The following is a 20,726-nucleotide window of genomic DNA, read 5'->3' on the forward strand; positions in this document are numbered from 1 at the left end:
CATGTAGTAGTAAATGTGTCTTTCAGCCAGCCTTCTTAGGTTGGCTCTGTAGGGAGGATTGTGACATGGTTTCTATGTGTTTTGACCTTAAATCATGTAGATTGATAGGCAGTTGTTCTGCAGAGGGATTCTTTAAGCTTGATGGGGTGTTTGTTCAATTAGTTTTTTATTTTTATTTTTTTATCGTTTTCATGTAGACAAATCTCAAGAAGCCACTATAGTTATTTTTAAACCTTGCAGTTACATTTGTTGTTACCTCATTTTGGCATTTGCCCAGAATATAAGTTAAATTTCCATTGCTAATTTTTAGGAATGTGACTGAGAATGCTGGCTTTCAGGATCTAACTTCAGCAACAAAGCAGCAAGTCTGTAGATGTCTATGATCCCAACAAAAACTTTAAAAAAAAATCATTATAAAGTTCTTGATCTATTTTAATCCATGTGTGACACAGAATCAAAGAATTCATGTGTTCCTTGATTTAGAGGTTTTATATTTAGTGGATTTTTCTTCCAAATTATTTCTTAAATATTAATATGGGTGTTGGCTTAAAGATTGGGGGAGAGATATCCCAGGTATACCTGAGGCAGGAGGTTTGGGGCAGGGGGATTTTAAACTGTGACCTATTTTAGGATACAATTAAGTCAGCCAAGGGATGAACTTGTATAGTTAATGTCATGTTGACTCTAGTTTAAAATGTTCTGCAGGAGTTTTTAGTTACCTATCATAGTTATGCAAACATGCTCATCCATTGTCATGAATTTTTACATAGGATAATCAAGTTGCCTCTCACTAGTGGAAACATACATTTAGGTTATTTATGGAACACACAGGTGTGTTTCTTAGCTCAAAGAAGTTATTTATGGACCACTGTTTGGGTCACTTAAAATGTTTACTGGAGTCTATAAACTTAGTTGTGTTGTGGTTTATGCCTATAAAAAGAGCACCATTAAAAAATGGCTATTTTAGGATTAGATTATGTGCTCTCACCAAATTTCTTTTTTTTTTTCCTCTTGGGTTTAAACATGACAGAAAACAGATTTTAAAAGGTTTTTGAAGAGCTTGAAGGTTAAATAGCTCATTTGTTAACACTTTTAGGTATTTGGGAGAAGGAGAAGCTGTCTACATTAAATAAATTGCTTTAAGAGTTACATAATTTACTAATTTCTGCTCTCAAAAGTATCCTAAAAATATTATGTTGGCTTTAATTCTGTTTAAATGTTTTCTTCTGTCCAGATAACAAAATAATTTATGGTGGGGATGCCTGGTGGCTCAGTTGATTAAGCATGGAACTCGATTTTGGCCCAGGTCATGATCTCAGTGTCCTGGGATTGAGCCCCAGGTTGGGCAGCATGCTCAGTTTAGAATCTTCTTGAGATTCTCCCTTCTTCATCCCCTCCTCTTTTCCTCTCCCCTTAGTCTTGTCTCTGAAATACATAAATCTTTAAAAAATATTTATGGTGTGTAGGAGGTAGTATTTTTAGTTTTATTGAAATATGATTCTACTAAATCAACATTTGTAGGACTGAGTAGTTGTCAAAAACATGTTTGAACATAAACTTCAAAACTACGTTTATAAAATGACTTAGTTACTGAAGAAAAAGGGTAAGGTGAACAATATAGTCTGATTATCCCTTATTTAGATAAGTAATTACTATCTAGATGGCTAAAGCATGTAAAAGAACCTGTGTTGGCATTTTTCTCCCAAGGTAGTTAGACCTGGGTTGTTTTCTTTTTCTCTACTTTTCTGTTTTTCTTTTCATCTATCAGGCATTTCTGTCACCATTAGTGAGTCACCTTTATTGAGATCCATCTGTCACAGAGATGTCCAGCTATGCCAAAAGCCCTGATAGTCTTGTCTGACACAGATAAACACTGAAAAGTCTTGGCTGAAATTGAGGACAAGAAGCAGGGAAGCAGACCCTGCATCTTTTTAAGTGAAAATTTTGACCATAGAGGTGCCTGGGAGTTGCCAGTATCTCTCAAGTTTTTCTTTAGTAATGGATGTGAAACCGGAGTGGCTTCCCTTCTAAAATGGAAAGAATTCCTTAATTTTTTCATGTGGCCTGGAGGGGAAGGGATTTTTTGCTTCTGTGAAGTTGCTAAACCCCTTCGGTTCTCTTATCGGGCAGCAGTTCCATAAGGGAAATTTCCGTAAAATATACCCTTATTCCAGTTATTTTTCTCCAGCTTTGATGGCTAAGAGGTAAACATTAGTAGAGATGGAACTATACACACAAATGAAGATTAATCCTTTTAGTCCCACCTGCCCCTTCTTCCCAAAAGTCTTTATTAGTGTTTTAGATATACTAGGAATGCATATAGGTGTACCAAATTTGAGGCCATATGATTATATAGTCCTAATTAGTTGATGCTACCGAAATCCTTCAAGTGGGTGATAGCACCATAGGATTGAGCCCTTCTCATTTGCTGGCACACTAGAAATAAATCATTTATAGCTTACCAGCTGTTTGAATGGCTGTCTGATTTTTCTGTTGGTGGTTTTATGTTTTTAAGATCTTAGTAAAGCCATGTCTCAAGATGGTGCTTCTCAGTTTCAAGAAGTCATTCGACAAGAGCTAGAATTATCTGTGAAGAAGGAACTAGAAAAAATACTTACCACAGCACCATCACATGAGTTTGAGGTAAGGATTTTACAATGTTTTTTGCTTCCATCCACCTGCATACTGAGTTGCTATTGCTGCTGTTGATCATCCAGCCTGAAATACAAAATATAAGAGCAATAAAAACATTAGGATTACTTAACACTTAAGGATTTTCAACATTTGCCCATTGTTAAGCCATTGTCCTTTCTTTTTTTAATTCTAGGAAGTTTCTAAAGTATAAAAGAATCAGAACAAAATTTTATTTGTCCTGTGTTCTAATATCATTGGGTAGAAAAACTTAGAATTGTGAGAAGTTTATCAGCCATATATCCTGCTGCATGCGTTTTTCCAGAGAGCCAATTCTAATAGAACCATGCTACTTTGTCAGCTATAATAGCAGTTTCCCAGCATAGACAGGTATTTTTACTTTTTATACTTATAAATCAATAGATCATCCTTTTCATTTTCAAATTTTAGTTTGTACTTTATGTTTTGAGTTTAGTTGTGTTTTATTCCTTTTTCCTTAGGTAAAGATTAATTTTCACTTAAAAGAGGTAGAGAAAGATATTGACAAATAAATATAGAGAACCTATTGAAATTCTCATGGACCAAATAGTGTTCAGGTTACATGATACTGGTGGGAGATTTGGAAGATTATTTGCTTGCATTCCTTTAAGTGTGGTTCTTAGGTTTTCTTCCTCTTTTAAGTGGGGGGTATAAAAAGTCTCTGCTGTACTTCATGTTCTCATAGTATAAGAATTTCATTGAAAGGTGTTTTAAATGTATAATATGTATCTATATTTATTAAATAGTAGGCATTTTGCTAGTTGTAACAAGAACTTCTATTTTCATAGCACACTAAAAAAGACCTTGATGGATTTCGGAAGCTATTTCATAGATTTTTGCAAGAAAAGGGGCCTTCTGTGGATTGGGGAAAAATACAGAGACCTCCAGAAGATTCGGTAAGTTTTAGATAAATTGTAGGAAAATTTAAGGTAATTCAAGGCCTGGTTTTAAATTTGGGGGTGAGGTACTGTGGAGATACTATAAGAACCATCATTTTAGACATAGACAGGAATTGTTTTGCATTCTCTTCCCTCATGCCGAAACTACAGAGATAGCCTACTGCTTTCCTTCCTGTTTGTTAGTCCTATCTTTTCAGTCCTGCAGGGGATTTATGAAAGTTTAATCTCCCTGTAACACTACCTCATAACTTAACATCCCTGAATACGAGGCAATTCTTTTGCAAAGTACCAAACACACAGTAAGAGCTTCATTTATGTTCCTTCTCTCTCCCAAACCATCTGATTTCTCACAGCCTATAGTGTCTTGTACAGATGCTATGTCATCTACTTAAAGCTCTCCTCATGCTTTCAACCCATCTTTATAGCCCTGTTTCCCCTGCCTGCATTTCACAGGTTGTATTATCCTGCTTCTAGACTTTTGTATGTCATTTCCTTGGAATACTTTGGACTGTTTACCTATCAAAATCCTGCTCATTCCAAATGCCTCCACCTCTGTCTTCAACCCCTAGCATAAATCTGCTTTGAAGAAGTGTAGTGCAGTAGTATTATAGGCACAAATCCTAGTTTTACTACTTATGAGCTTTATGTAAAATGAGAATAATACCAAGTGACTTAGGTATTTTACAGGGTTGCCATGAGGCTTTATTAAGAAACATATGTGGAAACATGTTAAACCATGAAGCATTCTTCAGGTACTAGTGGTAGTACATGTGGCACTTAGCTGGCTTGAGTAGTAGTTGATTGTATGTGTGTATTTTTTTCATGCTAGACCTTGAAGTCAGGGGACCATGCGTCCTGAGCAAATGTTTGTTGAGTGGATGATCTAAATGCATTTATTGTCTAGAGAATAAGTTTTGGTAAAGTATTGACTTTTCTTTCTCGTTTGACATCTGCTTTGTAGCACTTTTCATTGCAGGTAGAAGAGACTTGGTAGGGTGGAGCAATTGTATGTAGATAGTTTATATCTTAAATGTTTATAATCTTTTTTTAGATTTTTTTTATTTATTTATTTGAGAGGGAGAAAGAGCAGGAAAGAGAGAGCAGGGGCAGAGGGAGATGCAGACTTCCTGCCGAGCTGGGAGCCCGATATGGGGCTGGATCCTGGGACTCAGTGACCATGACTTGAGCCAAAGGCAGACACTTAACTAACTGAGCCACTCAGGCACCCCTTAAATGTCTACAATCTTAGGTAATCCAATACTGGCTTTAAAACAATGCTGTTGAAAGCAGAGGTTTGGTAAAGTACTGCCTGAAGGCTGCTCCACTGACCGTTTGTAAAGTTTTATTGGAACATAACCATGCATTCATTTATATACCATTTATTGTGGCTTAAGCTAATGGAGACTCTCGTGTTTTTTTCCTGGGAAAATCTACAGTTCCTGGTTAGGAGTGCTTTTATTTCCAGTATGTGGAAAATGCTTTTCAGTTCTTAAACTTGTTAAAATTCTGAATTATATGCTCAGTGTAAAAATAAATAAATAAATAAAATAAATAAATAAATAAATAAATAAATCCCACCTAACAAAGGAGTCTCTCATTTTTGATATTGAAATTAAAAATCTACTTGCATATATTGCTTGCCAATTACTCTGTGTGTGTGTGTGTGTGTGTGTGTGTGTGTGTATGTGTATCTATGTGCATGTCTGTGTTTAAGGTCTACTGTTTTGGACTTTGATTCCTTGGCTTTAGTGAATGAATTATGATTTATTTTTCTGGTTTTAGTGTAGAATTAATAATATTTTCTCCTGAAAAACAAAAAAGAATAGAAGTCTTTAGGATAGTTAGTTTTTAAAAAAGGGGCTATTTGTAAATTCAGTCAGATTTTTAAAAATGTCTTGGAATAGGCCTAAAGTTATAACAAAAATTTAGGCAAGTGTATTTCTCTCCTTTTAAGTAACTTTGATTTTTGCCTAGAAATGTATTCCTAACTGAAATAACTTAATTTTTTAAATTAATGATAGACCTGGGTGTAAAGGTGTAATTCTTGCTTGCATACTTGGACTTTGTTTTTTTCCTATATAAACTTAACCATTTGATGATAGAGCCTACCTTGAAAGAAAGAACACAGATTTGTTACTTTCAGTTTAAGGTTCAAGATTCTGCTTTGCCAGTGAGAAATCTACCTATCTGTTTTTATTTTATTTTATTTTACTTATTTATTTGAGAGAGAGAAGAAAGCAGTGGCAGAGGCAGAGGTTTCTTTATTTTGAGAGAGGACTGTAATATAAAGAAGGGTTTCTTTAAATAGGCATTGCAGGGTACAGAAAGAAGGGAAGGAGGGAGGGACCAGAACCACCTAGGGATTTTTCCAGTTCAGTACTACCATCCCCAAGAAGGTTCTCACAGACACTTTCAAGAGGCTGTGTGCCTGTAGTGATAATTACTGAGAGTAATACAGAGTTGATAGGGAAAAAGAATTAAGTAAATAGAATTCTGGCTTAATTTGATTTGTGAAGTCTTCTCTCTGTTTATAAAAGTATAAGTCTTCATTAAAAATTTTGAAACCTAGGTTTTAAGCATCTTTAAAAAAATACTTATAATCCCATATGCCCTTAATGTTGAAGGTCTCAGAAGGCAAAAGATAAGTTCGCTCTTTTATGTCCTGAGCTTCTTGAGGCCACAGATGTTACTCTGTATGTTAACAACTTTTGCAAATAGTTCTGAGATTATAGATCATGAGACAATGTTGTTCACCTTGCTTCCCTACATTTTTCTAGCTCCCTTTTTCCTTATCCCCTTCCCTGCAGATTTTCTCTTTTGTCATAGAGATTATACACAAATCAGTTTTCCTCTCAAAACACAACTTTCCTTAGTACACACAGGTTTTTGATTTTTAAATGCAGGTGATACTTTAGCCTTCTAACCAAAAAAGAAAGTATTGTGAGAGAATAATTATTTAGAGTAATATTTCTCACGTCAGCCTTGCATCAAAGCTGTGCTCATAAACATTGTCATTATAGGGTATCTCTGTTTTTGTATAGGAGTTGGCCAACTACCAGTTGGCCATCTTGTTTTATGAAGTTTTATTGGAACACAGCCTATAGCTACTGTCATGTGACAATGTGGAGTTGAAGAGTGAGAATTGAGGCCATGTGGTCTATACAACCTAACAGAATTCTGTCCTGGTCCTTCATGGAAAATTTTTGCTGACCCCATTTTAATATACTTATTTATAGAAATTCTTCAGTAGTTTTCTTTACTTCTTTGGCCTCCAGGAAACTGCCTTATAAGTAGGCATTGAAATTTTATGTTGTCATTTTACTTTAAAATTTTCTTATTTTTTTCTTTTAAAAAAATTTAAATGCAATTAACATATAGTGTATCATTAGTTTCAGAGGTAGAGTTCAGTGACTTCTCAGTCTCCCAAGTGCTTATTACATCATGCACATTTTACTCACTCTTGCCTACTATGTTAGTTCATTTTAGTTCTGGTCAGTAAGCATGTACATGTGTTTTTTTTTTTTTTTTAAATCAAAACAACTTTTTGTTGAAGTGTAGTTGACACATAATGTTACATTACTTTCACGTGTACAATACAGTGATTCTTGACATTTTTATACATTTTGCAATGCTCACCGCTCACTGCAAGTGTAGCTACATTCTGTCCCCATGCAGAACTACTATAATACCATTGCCTGTATTCAATGTGGTGTACCTTTTATTCCTGTAACTTACTCATTGTATAACTGGAAGCCTGTATCTCCTGCTCTGCTCCCCTTTGGCAACCATGAGTTTGTTCTGCACATACACGTTCTTCTGAAATGCCTATTGAGTACAGGGGCGCCTCACTGGCTCAGTTGGTAGAGCATCTGACTCTTGATCCCAGGGTCATGAGTTTGATCCCCGCACTAGGCATGAAGCCTAATTTAAAAAAAAAAAAATAAGGAGTCCATATTTTATTGAATTATGGCTAAGAAAAAAGAACCCAATTTATGGAGTTATGGTATAGATAATGCTCTGCCTTTGTTTTCTGAATATTAATTATATACATGTTATAATCAAAGTGTATCTTGACATTCAGCTATATAAATAAGAGAAAGTCTTATAAAAATGTATTAAGGTGTTTTGGATTAGAGCAAGGAAGGACCAATTGGCATATACAGTTTCATTTGACCATTTTATTGTTTTCTAGAGAATCTGTGAATATCTCATTCCTGACCAAGCTTAATGTTTGAGTTTATATGTTGGGTGTAGAAGCGTGGGAACTAGATAAAGAAACAAGAAGTTTTTTTTTTAATTTAGATAGGAAGACAAGGTCCCTGGTTGACTTGATTCTCATTGTTCTTGTTTTATTTATTTATTTATTTTTATTTTTTTTCATTGTTCTTGTTTTAAAGTCTCCAAAAGGGTGGGGATTTATTTGTGAATGGGGAAGAGTTATATGGGCTCAGCTCTTTTTTTTTTTTTTTAATGCAGAGAATTGGCATATAGAATATCATATAATGTGACTTTAGCTTCAACAGATTTTTTTGTTGTGCTCCATAAAATAGAGATCTTTTCTTAGTCTATCAGTAAAAACATTAAAATGTGTATGTTTAAATGATAAGGCATCCAGGAAAGTTAGTATATGTGTGCAGAGTAAAAATACATAATGTTTTTTTTTTTTTGGAAGATGAATCATATTGTGCAGCTAATGTTTGCACATCTTTTTTGAAAGACTTACTGGAGATAGTTTGGCTAAAGATTCGACATGATATGACACAAGACGGTTTGCTTTGAGTATCCTATGTCAAGTGAGTTTTCCAACTGTAGTCAGCAAGTGATATAGCCATTACAGACTTGTTTTATGTGTTTACAAAGAAAAATAAGATCTTGAATGTCAAAGTACTCCACAAAAAGGAAATAGTGATATTTAAGGAAATGGTCCTAAGAATATGGCTGGATACCAAAGAATCTATCTTTTCCTTGATAAAAAAAAAAAGTTTTAAACTGGTAATATATAGAACTACCAATCTAAACAAACATATTTATACTAATTTAGCAAGTACTGCTAAAGCACTAATTCACTACCTTTTGATTCTAGGATGAATGAAATCAACAGTATTTAACAACCCCCCCGACCCACCCCCACCCCGGGCTACCTTCCTTCACATGCCTTCATATAATAGGGGCTCTTTATTTCTGGAAGGAAACGTGACTAAGAAGGCTGATCTTGGGCCTGTAATTCTTAATTTCATTTTGGTTACTTATTTATTTCATTACAGAACTAGTAATGATAAATATGTGGCCATTTTAAAATCGATTCCATGATTGGCATTGAGAGACTCCAGGTAATTGTGTTGGATCAGGGTCTTTAACCACTGCCCTTGTGTCCAGAGCAGAGGACAATCCAGTCCCACAGTATTGAGTTTCTTGGGAAAATCATAACATAAGTATAGATGGTAGTACTGCCCTGGGAACATGCCATTATCCCCTGTTCAACCCGTACCTACAGAGATTCTTTTTGGACCTTGGCTCGTGTTTTTTAAGGCCTAATGCAGATAATTTTATTTATTACCGTCTCCAAGATTATCTTTTATGTAGACATTTTATATAATCAGATGAGAATAATATATCTGTGAGGTTCTCCTATTTCACATTTTCAACTCTGGTACAACTGTAAGGGAATTTACATTTATTTACTATATGATAGCCCTGAACCTACAAGACTAGTTCTGGGAGAATTTTTATATTAAACAAGATGGATGGACCAAGCCTACCTACAATCCTTTCTGCCCTGTAATTCCTTGGGGATATTTTACAGTTCAAACCCATGTTGACCTTTGAACAACATTGGTTTAAACTCTGTGGGTCCAGTTATGCATGAGGTTTTTTTTTTTTTTTTTTTTTTTTTTTTTTACAATACTGTAAATATATTTTCTTTTTCCTATGATTTTTTTTCTCTAGCTTATTTTATTATAAGAATAAAATATATAATACATATACAAAATAAGTGTTAATCTACTGCTTATATTATTGGTAAGGCTTCCAGTTCAGAGTTAGGTTATTAGTGGGTAAGTTTTGGGGGAGTTAAAAGTTAATACACAGATTTTTGACTGCAAGGGGTGTTGGTACTCCAACTTCTCATTTGTTTAAAGGTTAACTGCAATTCATTTTCCTTATTTTAAATGAGATGTGGATAGCAGACTCTGCTTGTCCCACTGTGTAGTCAAGATGAAACTGGAATGTTTACCAGGCATCTCACCCTGGGAAGTCTTTGCAAGGATTGTAGACCCTTCATAGATATTTTGAAATTATAGGTAAAACTGCATAAATACATATTTTTTTTAGGATAGATTTCCTGGCTTCCCTCAGATTCTCAGAGGTTCATGACCTATAAAGGTTAAGAATTTCTCTCCCCCCCATCTTTATTTTTATTTATTTATTTTTTAAGATTTTATTTATTCATGAGAGACTGAGAGAGAGGCAGAGACATAGGCAGAGGGAAAAGCAGGCTCCACGCAGGGAGCCTGACGTGGGACTCGATCCCCGGGGTCTCCAGGATCAGGCCCTGGACTGAAGGCGGCACTAAACCGCTGAGCCACATGGGCTGTCCTCTCTCTCTCTCTCTCTTTAATGCAGAACTATCTTGAATCTCATTGAAGAAACTCTTAGTGGCCTCTGCCAGTCACTAGCTGAGGCTACAAAAATAAGTCTTCTTTTCTCTTCAGCAGTTTGGCCTCGAGTTTGTGGAGGAAACGGCTACCTACAGAATAGTGTGATAAAGCAGTCCATTGGATGCTGTGGAAGCATCTAACTTGCATGAAGGCTCAGGAAAGACATCCTCGTGTTATGGTGGTCTCCTGGGTAACCTCAGGGTAGGACTTCTCTGAGGATGGGAGGAAAATTTAAGAGGAAAAAAAGCTTTGAGAAAAATAGGGGTGTCATAATAATAGGCTTATAGCATGTAGCTAGTCTTCTGGTTGTGGAGCATATGGGGGCTATGTCTGATGTCTGCTTCTCCACGTCTAGAGCCAGATGCCAAGTCTCTGTATCTGCCTCTTTAATTGTGGCTCCTGTTTATTGGCTGAGGTTCTCAGCCAGTGGATTCTGCTGGAGAGATGTCAGAAACTTCAATTTCCATTTAAGAGAGACATTAATAGTGAAAGATTGAAACACAATTTAAAAAACATGCTTCACTATATACCTCAAACAATTTGTTTATATTTTTCAGCATTGTAAAACATAAACCCCCAAATAGTTTAAAATTAGATGCTTATTCTTGTTTTTGTGTTTTATTGCAATTTTGATAAACCTTATAAGATTAATCAGCATTTTAGCTGGTTTTTTTTTTTTTTTTGAATGGCTTTTCTTTTTGAGGGTTTATCGAGGTGTGATTTACATATAATAAACTGTACTCTTTTTAGTGGTGTGAGTTTTGGCAAATGCATACAGTCATGTAACTACCATCAAAATAAAAAATTAGAACTTTTCCATCATTCCCAACAGTTCCTTTTTGCCACTTTAAAATATACTATTTCTTAAACCCTTGCAGGATTCCAGTCCACTCTACCTTTTTTCTTGAAAGCACAAGCTGAGCAAATATATATCTTTCTAAATTATTGCCTTTTCTTTCATTCATACTTCTCACAAGGAAGCGGTCAGCCTAGTTCCACCTTCAGCGGGTTTTTTCTCTTAGCCTTTATCCACTACTCATACTTGTACCTTAATCTTCTATAGAGATTTCTTTTTATAGCCTCTGGCCTTTCCCCTTTCCTCACCTTCATTCTTCCAGAGCTGCTCCAACAATGTGAATCACATATTTAAACTAACAGCATACTCAACACTGCTTTAATCATTGGCTATTTAGTATCGCAGAGTTTAAAGCTAGTATAGGGCATATGCAGGATGATGTTAAGAGGCTTCGGTTTTATTTTTTAGAAAATTTGGAGTTATCACGGTTACTTTGAAGCATTTTTGTCCACAGACTATAACAGGAGGATTGGGTTTTAAGAAATGTACAAGTTTGATTTTAGTGAAGAGCAATCCTAGTCACATAAGCAGGTTGGGATGTATTTTGAACCTCTTATTATCTCTTCTATTTGGATGTGGGCCAAATGCCCTATAAGGTTAACTACTACTTTCATGACTTCAACTGATTTCTATAAAAGGGTTATGAATATAGACCTGTTTGTAGCATTTGAATTTTTCTTTTACTATCTGCATATATTACTTTTCCCCCCAAGTTTTTATTTAGATTCCAGTTAGTTAACCTACAGGATAATATTAGTTTCAGTCGTAGAATTGAGTGGTTCCTCACTTACATACAATGCCCAGTGCTCATCATAACAAGTGCTATCCTTAATACCCATCACCCACTTAACCCATCCCCCTCCACATTCCTACTTCCCCTCCAGCAACCTGCAGTTCTTTATAGTTAAGAATATGTTTTCTGGTCCGCCTCTCTCTTGTACTTCCCCACCCTCATGTTCATCTGTTTTGTTTATTAAATTCCACATATGAGTGAAATCACATGGTTGTCTTTCTCTTACTGACTTATTACACTTAGCATAATACTCCCTAGCTCCATCCACGTTGTTACAAATGGCAAGATTCATTCTTCTTGTTGGCTGAGTAGTATTGTGTGTGTGTGTGTGTGTGTGTGTGTGTGTGTGTGTGTTTGTGTGTATCCTGTGTTAATTTTAGCCATCCTGACTGGTGTGAGTTTTAATTTGTATTTCCCTATTGGTGAGTGATGGTGACCATATTTCTTTGTGTTTGTTAGCCATCTGTATGTCCTTGGAAAAATGTCTATTCATATCTTCCTATTTTTTAACTGGGTTGTTTTTTGGGTGTTGAGTTCTGTAAGTTCTTTATATATTTTGGGTACTAACCTTTATCAGATGTCATTTGCAAATATCTTCTCCCATTTAAAGGTTACCTTTTAGTTTTGTTGTTTCCTTCCCTGTACAGAAGCTTTTTATCTTGATAAATAACCAGTAATTTATTTTTGTTTTTGTTTCCCTTGCCTTGGGAGACCTATCTAGCAAGAAGTTGCTACGGCTCATGTCAGAGGTTATGTTCTCCTCTAGAATTTTGATGGTTTCCTATCTCATATTAGGTCTTTCATCATTTTAAATTTATTTTTGTGTATGGTATAAGAAAGTAGTCCAACTTCATTCTTTTGCATGTTGCCCAATCTTCTCAACACTATTTGTTGAAGAGATGGTCTTTTTTTCCATTGGATATTATTTCCTGCTTTGTCCAAGATTAGTTGATCATGTAATTGTGGGTTCATTTCTGGGTTTTCTATTCTGTTCTGTTGATCTATATGTCTTCTTTTGCCAGTACCATACTGTCTTGATGATTACAACTCTGTAATATAGCTTGAAGTCTGGAATTGTGACACTGCCAACTTTGCTTTTGTTTTTTCAAGATTGCTTTGGCTATTTGGGGTCTTTTCTGGTTTCATACAAATTTTAGGAGTATTTGTTCTAGCTCTGAAAAATGCTGTTGATATTTTGATAGGGATTGCATTAAATGTGTAGATTGCTTTGGGTAGTATGGACATTGAACAATATTTGTTCTTCCTTTTGCATGGTAAATGTTTTTTCATCCCTTCACTTTAAATCTGCAACTGTCTTTAGGTCTAAAATGAATCTCTTGTAGGCAGCATATAGATGAATCTTGTTTTTTATCCATTCTGACATGTTTTTTTGTCTTTTGATTGGAGCGTTTACTCCATTGTACCCAGAGTAAATTTTGATATATATTTGTTGATATTTTATTACTTGCTCTGTCATTATTTCTGGAGATTTTTTTTTCTGTTCCTTTCTAGTCTTAGTCACTTTTGGTCTTTCCTTCCCACTCAGAGTCCCCTTTAACGTTTCTTGCAGTGCTGGTTTAGTGGTCACAAACTCTTTTAGTTTTTGTTTATCTAGGAAACTCTTTATCTCTCCTATTCTGAACAAACACCCTTACAAGATAGAGTATTCTTGGCTGCAGATTTTTCCCATTCAGCACATTGAATATATCTCTTCTGGCTTGCCATGTTTCTGTGGAGAGTTCTGCTGCTAATCTCATGTGTCTTCCCTTGTAAGTTACGGACTTCCTTTGTCTTACTGCTTTTAGGATTTTTTTCTTTATCAATATATTTTACAAATTTAACTAGAATATGTCTTGGTGTTAGCCTGCTTTTTGTTAATTTTGATGGGGATTCTCTATGCCTCCTGGATTTAGGTATTTGTTTCTTTCCCCAGGTTAGGTAAGTTTTCAGCTATAATTTCCTCAAATAAACCTCTCTCTTCTTCTTCTGGGACTCCTATGATACAGATGTTACTACATTTGATGGAATCACTGAGTTCCCTAAGCCTACTCTCATGATCTATCATTCTTTCCTTTATTCAGCTATATTTTTCCATAATTCTATCTACTATATCACTTACTTATTCCTCTGCTTCTTCCATCCTTGTGGTCATTATATCCAGTCAGTCTCAAATCTCAGATACTGCATTTTTTCATTTTTGCCTGATATTTTTTAGCTCTTTTTTTTAAAAAAAAAGATTTTTTAAAAGGTTTTATTTATTTATTCATGAGAGACAGAGAGGCAGAGATAGAGGCAGAGGGAGAAGTGGGGAGCCTGATATGGAACTTGATCTCAGGACCCTGGGATCAGGCCCTGAACCAACCACTGAGCCACCCAGGCATCCCATGTTTTTTGTAGCTCTTTTATCTCTATGGTAGGGGTTTCCCTGATAACCTCCATGCTTTTCTCAAGCCCAAAGAGTATCTTTATGATTTTCTCTTTATGGCTGTGACCTTTTCTTGTTCTTACTTTTGGGGTAAATTCCCCCATCTTGGCATTTTGTCTAGGTCTCTGTCATCTTCTGTGTTAGATATCTTGTTATGTTTCCTGATTCTGTGAGTAATGGCTTTATGAAGAAGAGGTCATATAGTTTCCAGGGCCTGGTGCTTCACAAAGTCTCTGTATGTGCTGTGTGTACTCTGCTGTTGTAGTTTGGTTGCTCTGTCCCTTGGGTCAGTCATCTGCAGAGGCTCTTCTTGCCTGAAGTGGACAGTGTTTGGACCTTGGCCAGAATGTGGCAAGTTTTTACTATGTGTGCTCTAAACTGCTTGTTAAATGAGACCTGGTACTATTTCCACTAGAACTGAAGCTTTGCAGAACTGTAGTGAGTAGAAGTGGTGCGTGTGCAGGTTTGTGCTGGTTTTCTGGGGGAAGGGGCCCGCTGCACTGGTCCTTAGGCAACACCTACCTGAAAAAAGCAGTACCAGCAGAGCACAGGGGGATGGGACCTACTGTAAGCAGGTTAGGCATCCAGTGTTGGTGCTGTGCTGTTTACTGGAATTGGTTTATGCTGAGGGGCAGGGGAAGAAAATGGTGCCAGCCTATTCCTTTTCCCTGGAGAGGGATGTCTGTGCTTGTTGCTCTTAGGGAAACCCTCCCAGAAGAGCGAATAATTGAATAATTATTATCCCCTTTTGCATAACAGGTGTTTTTCAGATTGCTGTTTTTTTACTGTGTATGTCTCTGGGTTGCTTGTCTGCCTAGAGCAATGCAATATACTTTGAGTTCTATTGCAGCCAAGCCTGTGGACTTCTAAAACTTCACTCTTTAGGGTTCTGGTGTGGTGGGGACCTGCACTGGTCTCCTGGGTGAGAGTCTTGCTGTGCTGGGACCAATGCACTTTTGACCTAGAAGGGTAATTATACCAGAGTGTGGGGTGTGTGGGATTTGTGGCAACGCAGGCTAGACAGCCATTGTTTGGCTTAGCCACCCTCAGCAGTTGTCTCTGTGCCTATGCTGAGGGTCAAAGGAGTGAAATGGTATCTGTGGGCTCTTTTGTCCCCAGAGAGGCAATGTCACCTCTCACAGATGCACTCCAAGAAGAGGGAGCAATCTTTCCACCAAATGTCCTAAGTGATCCTCAGATCACACAGTTCGCCCCCTGGTTGCTTGCCTGCCTTCTCTTCAGGAGTAGGGCAGTGCCCTTAGGTTGCTATTCCAGCCAAGCCCATGAACCTCCAGAACTCCACTCTCTGAGCCCCACTGGTTGCAAAACTGAAGAAAATGAGAAAATCAGCTCCTCTTGTTTTTCCCAACCACTGGCTTAGGGGGAAATGTTTCCTTGTTCATTCCCCTGTGCACTCCTACTCCTCTCTTGCTTTCTCTGACTGGGGCTCCCTCCCCTCTGCAGCACCAGCACCAGAGATCTGATTGTTTCCCAGACTACATCTCTGCACTTTCTACCTTCCTTGATGTGGTCTTCTCTCTCTCTATTTGTGCAGCTTGTTCTACAGTTCTCAGGTTGATTTTCTTGGGTACCCAGAATGATTTGATAATTATCTAGCTGTGTTTGAGTGACTAGGAGAGCCTAGGGTCCTCCATCCTCTTAGCTCCCCCTGTCTGTATATATTAGTTTTGCCCTTTGCAGTTAAAAAATACCCCAAAGTCTTAGAACTTCCTAGAATTTCTATAAGAAATTGTAGATTATAGTCAGTTGTAGTTGGCACCTTCTCTTCATAGTTAACTCCTACTTTGTGGAATCACTTGCTATCTGTAACTATCATTTTTTGTTTGATTCTTGTTATTGTCATCTGAGTTTTCTGCTAATTATTTTATTGTCATCTCTTTAGTTTACTGGGTTTAAAGTACGCAGTTGTAATGAGAGTATTACCATTTTACATCTTTTCAGAAATGTGGAAGTTGCTACAATTTTTAATGGGAGGTCAGTAGGTACGGGACTTTGAGAGGCAGATATCAGAACTTAAAAATAATGCTATAAGTAGATACACATAGAAGAATTGAATAAGTGAGAAGTGATTTATAATATGTGTTTTTAAATAACTTTTTAGGGCAGCCCCAGTGGCCCAGTGGTTTAGTGCCACCTTCAGCCCAGGGTGTGATCCTGGAGACTTGGGATCGAGTCTCATGTCGGGCTCCCTGCATGGAGCCTGCTTCTCGTCTGCTTATGTCTCTGCCCCCCCCCCCCGTCCCCCCGTGTCTCTCATGAATAAATAGATAAAATATTTAAAAAATAACTTTTTAACTTTAGAATAGTTTGATTTATAGAAAAGTTGCAAAGAAACACTGTATTTAACTAGAAACATTATATAGCTATCCAAGCTGGGTTTTGTTACCTATATCCTATTTCTAAACTTCCTGCTGAGTCAAAAGAAGTACAAAATAATTGCTGAAAGTGCAGATGGAGTTTTTGTCCCAAGTTGAAAACGGAAAATAAATAAAAGATAGCTGAGAAGAAACATGGAAATGCCAGAAGGGAACCTATGACTAGACTAAATATGGAGAATGGTGGTAGAAGTATACCATTAAGCAAAGATTTATGTTTATAGACAGGTGTGTTTAAGACAAGTGTCTTCATTTCACATAGTCCTAAAGCCTTCAGGAGACTGGAAAGTTTTCTGTTTTTTTTAAAAGAGCATGAAACAAATACCAAGCCAAAAGTTTTTGTTTTTTAATGAATCAAAGCTTTCAGTACTTTTCATTTTTAAAAAAATTCATAAAAACCTATATATGCAAAGCTCTGTATGGCTCAAATTTATCATCAGTGTTGGGGTGATTTTATGTTGCATGTTGTACTGAATCCTATATATTTGTGATCTCATTTAATATTCACAAAAGACCTGGAAGACAGGCCACTATTGTGCTCATTTTACAAAAAAGGAAACAGAAGTTCAGAGTTAGTAATTTGCCTAAGAGGAAGAACCCTGATGTGAACCAGGTAGTCCAACAACCTGGTTCATTGGTATCTGTTAGTAACAGTAATGGAGCTCTTCAGGAAATATAGAATCTCTAGAGCACAGAATGTCTTTATCTTTAGAATATAGAATGTGGTGTTCTTTATGTGCTTATCAGCAATATAATAGCAATATTAAAATAATAACAATAGAAATACAGCAGTAATGGCAAACATTTATTCATTAATGTGCCAAGCATTGTTCTCAGTTCTTTACATGATCCTCACAACTCTGGGAGCTTACAGTGTTAACTTTGTTTCACAGTGGAAAACTCTGAGAGTAAGAGGGATTGAGTTGTCACACAACTTTACTTAGCTTATAAATGAGTGGCAGAACCAGAATTTAGGTCCAGATCTGTCTGAGCTCAGACCCTTAACCACCACGGTGTTATAGAATAATCATCAGTTGCCATCAGTCAAAGTTATGAAGGTCTTTAAAGCATAGCTTTCCCATCATTTTTCCATTCCTTGAGAAGAACTGTTGAGTAGGCTCCACTACTTTCCTTAAAGCTAAAATACCTTCACTTTTCTTTGAGGTTCTTCCGGCAACACATTTAACAAATACTTACTGAAGAGCTACTGTGCAGTGGGCATTGGTCCAGGGGCTGGGATACAAGTAAACAAGATAAACAAGGGCCTGATACTCATTGCATGTCATTCTAGTGGGAGAGAGAAAACAAAATGCATACATAAATGAGGTAATTTAAAAGATTAACTTCCTATTGCTGCTTCCCTGGCCCAGGCTTACTCTTAGCAGTCACATCTCCCTGGCTGAAGTCTTTGTCTGGCTTACCTATAGGCACTATATGAAGCTATAAAGTCTCCTTTATTCATGTCTTTTATTATGTAAATTTATCAAGTGTGCTATTTTAACAATGAGAAATGAAAAAATAGTCACTTCTTTTAAAGAGCACAGTGCTGCCCTTCTTCTCCTGTACAGTGATATACATTAGGAAGTTAAGAGGATAAATAAAAAGAGGTTGTTTAGCTGGGAGGGAGGCACTTTTGCTGCTTCAGGTTCTGCCCAGCTGGCTTGAGGACTAACTACACAAGTCTTCAGTAGCAAATTAGTTTAGAATTTTTGGTTTAGTAGGGAAGATGTTTACACAAAGGTATGTTTATGGTACAATGGGATAATAGCTGAGGGTAATTCTGAAGGAACTTCACTAACCAGCTTCCACCTAACCAACTAGAGAAATTAACTGATGTTCTCCATTTTCTTTGAATACTTGGGTGTACTCTGTATTGTAAGTTCTTTTCTCACTAGTGAAATAGCTTGTTCACTAAAAGTTAATTTATTTATTCCCAAACCTGTTCACACTAGTTGTAACTATTGTAATGGCATAATGTAATTAAATTTTTTGTAAACTAATGGAATGGGTTTAAGATAGTTATTAATGAAAATTGAGTTGAATGCTTTGGGGGAGAAGCAATTGTTAAATTAGGTGTGGGCAAGACAAGTATGAAAGATTAAGAAAATTGCATAAATCTAGAATGATCTTCTGTATGCAGATTGTTTTACAAATGACTGTGTCCTTGGTCCACTTAAAGAACTGAAACTGGAAATCAACACATGGTATATTTTTGGTGTGCTTTACATAAGATGATATACCTCTAGTCAACATATCTATACCGTATCTAAGGAAAAGACCTTTGTGAATGAATGAACAAAAAGTTGATATAGGTTATATATTTAAAACATTTTCATGATTCTATATTTGGACTTATTTATTAAATTAAAAATTTAAACCTCTCCAAAATGTTTTAAATAAATGGGTTTCTGGTATTTGTACCAAGTGTAGAAGGAAAAGGAGCAGCTGGGAAGTTGGGAAGTTCGGGATGAAGAGGTGATGTTAGAACTGAGGCTTGAGGGATGCCTGGGTGGCTCAGCGGTTGAATGTTTGCCTTTGGCTCAGGGAGTGATCCTGGAGTCCTGGGATTGAGTCCCACATCAGGCTACCTGCATGGAGCCTGCTTCTCCCTCTGCCTGTGTCTCTGCTTCTCTCTCTCTCTCTCTCTCTCTCTCGAATAAATAAATAAAATCTTTAAAAAAAAAAAAAAAAAGGAACTGAGGCTTGAGGTATAAGTGTTTGCCCAAAAAGTCAGGTGGATATTTCAGGTTTAAGAGAATAAAATGTGCAAAGGCCCAAAGGGACAAAAGAGTGGAAGGTACTCTAAGAACTACAGTTTCTGTAGTACTGCTGGCAAATAAGAATGGAAATGAGTGAGAGATGAAAGTAGACAAGGTAGACTTACCTTGTATACAGATTATGTCAGCAGTTCATTGTCAGGAGGGATCAATTTGGCTGAACTAAGAAGATGATACAGAAGATGGGAGATAACAGGAGATGGGAGGTCCTTAGCCTAATAGCAGGCAGTTGGAATCAGTTTTTAGGAGGCAAGTGAGAGTGAGTTTTTAGGTGGCTGTTCTTTAAGTTCTTGTATCCTAAATTCCATATTACATAGTGAATTCAGACTACTTAAAGTTCTCGGTCACCATTACAGAAATGGCTCTCTTTAATTTTGTTTTTGTTTTTAGCTACTTTTTATTAGGGCTAACTGACCTTCTTGCAGTTTAGTTTCTATACGTTGATATGTATTGAGCAAACTTGTATAGTTTAAAATATCTCATGATCTTGGGCTAGAATATTCTCAATCATATGCTTAGTCAGTAGGTATTTGAGCAGTTACCTTATGCTCCGTATCAATCACTAATATATTCCATTACAAAACCAACTACACAAGTGTACTGAATTTATTCTCTTTCAGTGTATTAACACTTTTTTCTCCCCAGTTTAGCAGTAATGTCAGTGAAGTGAAGAATACAGGCTCCTGAGCTTTAAATGCCGGATTCATTATTTGTAGCCACATAACATTGGACAGGTTATTTAACTGCATTTAAGCCTTAATTTCCTTCCTCATATGAAGTAGACATAATAAAAGTATGATTTTAGTAAGGATTATTGAGAATGTATGCAAAGCATTTACTATATGCCAGGCGCTCTGATAAAGATTCCATAAGTGTTTATTATTGCTGTATATTCAACAAATATTTATTAAGTACCTTGTTGGTGTCAGGTGCTATCTTGGATACAGTACAAACAACAGAACTGTATTAAGATGACGGACAGAATCCTTTTTAAAAATTCTGTAACTTTTTTCTTTAACCTTTAGGATTTCAGGAGGTCTGTACTCTGTTAAGCCAGTGAGAATAAACAACGTTAATGTCCTCCATAATGAAGGTGATTAGCTGCACCATTCTGTTAGATGAGTTTTATTGAAGATCCACATAGTGAAAGCCCTAGGGTGTATGTGGAATTGTATTTAACCAGCAACTCCATCCATGACTTTTTATCTACTAAACTCAAGATATATGTGAGGGGTTGGCCTCATCTCAAGGATT

General features: G+C 36.5%; 1 protein-coding gene across 3 annotated transcripts in view; it reads left to right on the plus strand.

The window, feature by feature from the left end:
- The window catches only part of UGP2 (UDP-glucose pyrophosphorylase 2), a 65,902-nt gene that overhangs the window by 14,874 nt on the left and 30,302 nt on the right, over positions 1-20,726 (plus strand). For all 3 annotated transcript variants that reach the window (XM_038551427.1, XM_038551426.1, XM_038551428.1), the window contains exons 2-3: positions 2,516-2,643; positions 3,459-3,566. In XM_038551427.1, coding sequence (XP_038407355.1) covers positions 2,530-2,643; positions 3,459-3,566 — 222 coding nt within the window. In that variant the 5' untranslated portion in view covers positions 2,516-2,529. The remainder of the gene's footprint in view (positions 1-2,515; positions 2,644-3,458; positions 3,567-20,726) is intronic.

The sequence above is a fragment of the Canis lupus genome, chromosome 10 (genome assembly GCF_011100685.1).
Source record: "Canis lupus familiaris isolate Mischka breed German Shepherd chromosome 10, alternate assembly UU_Cfam_GSD_1.0, whole genome shotgun sequence".
NCBI classification, from domain to species: Eukaryota; Metazoa; Chordata; class Mammalia; order Carnivora; family Canidae; genus Canis; species Canis lupus.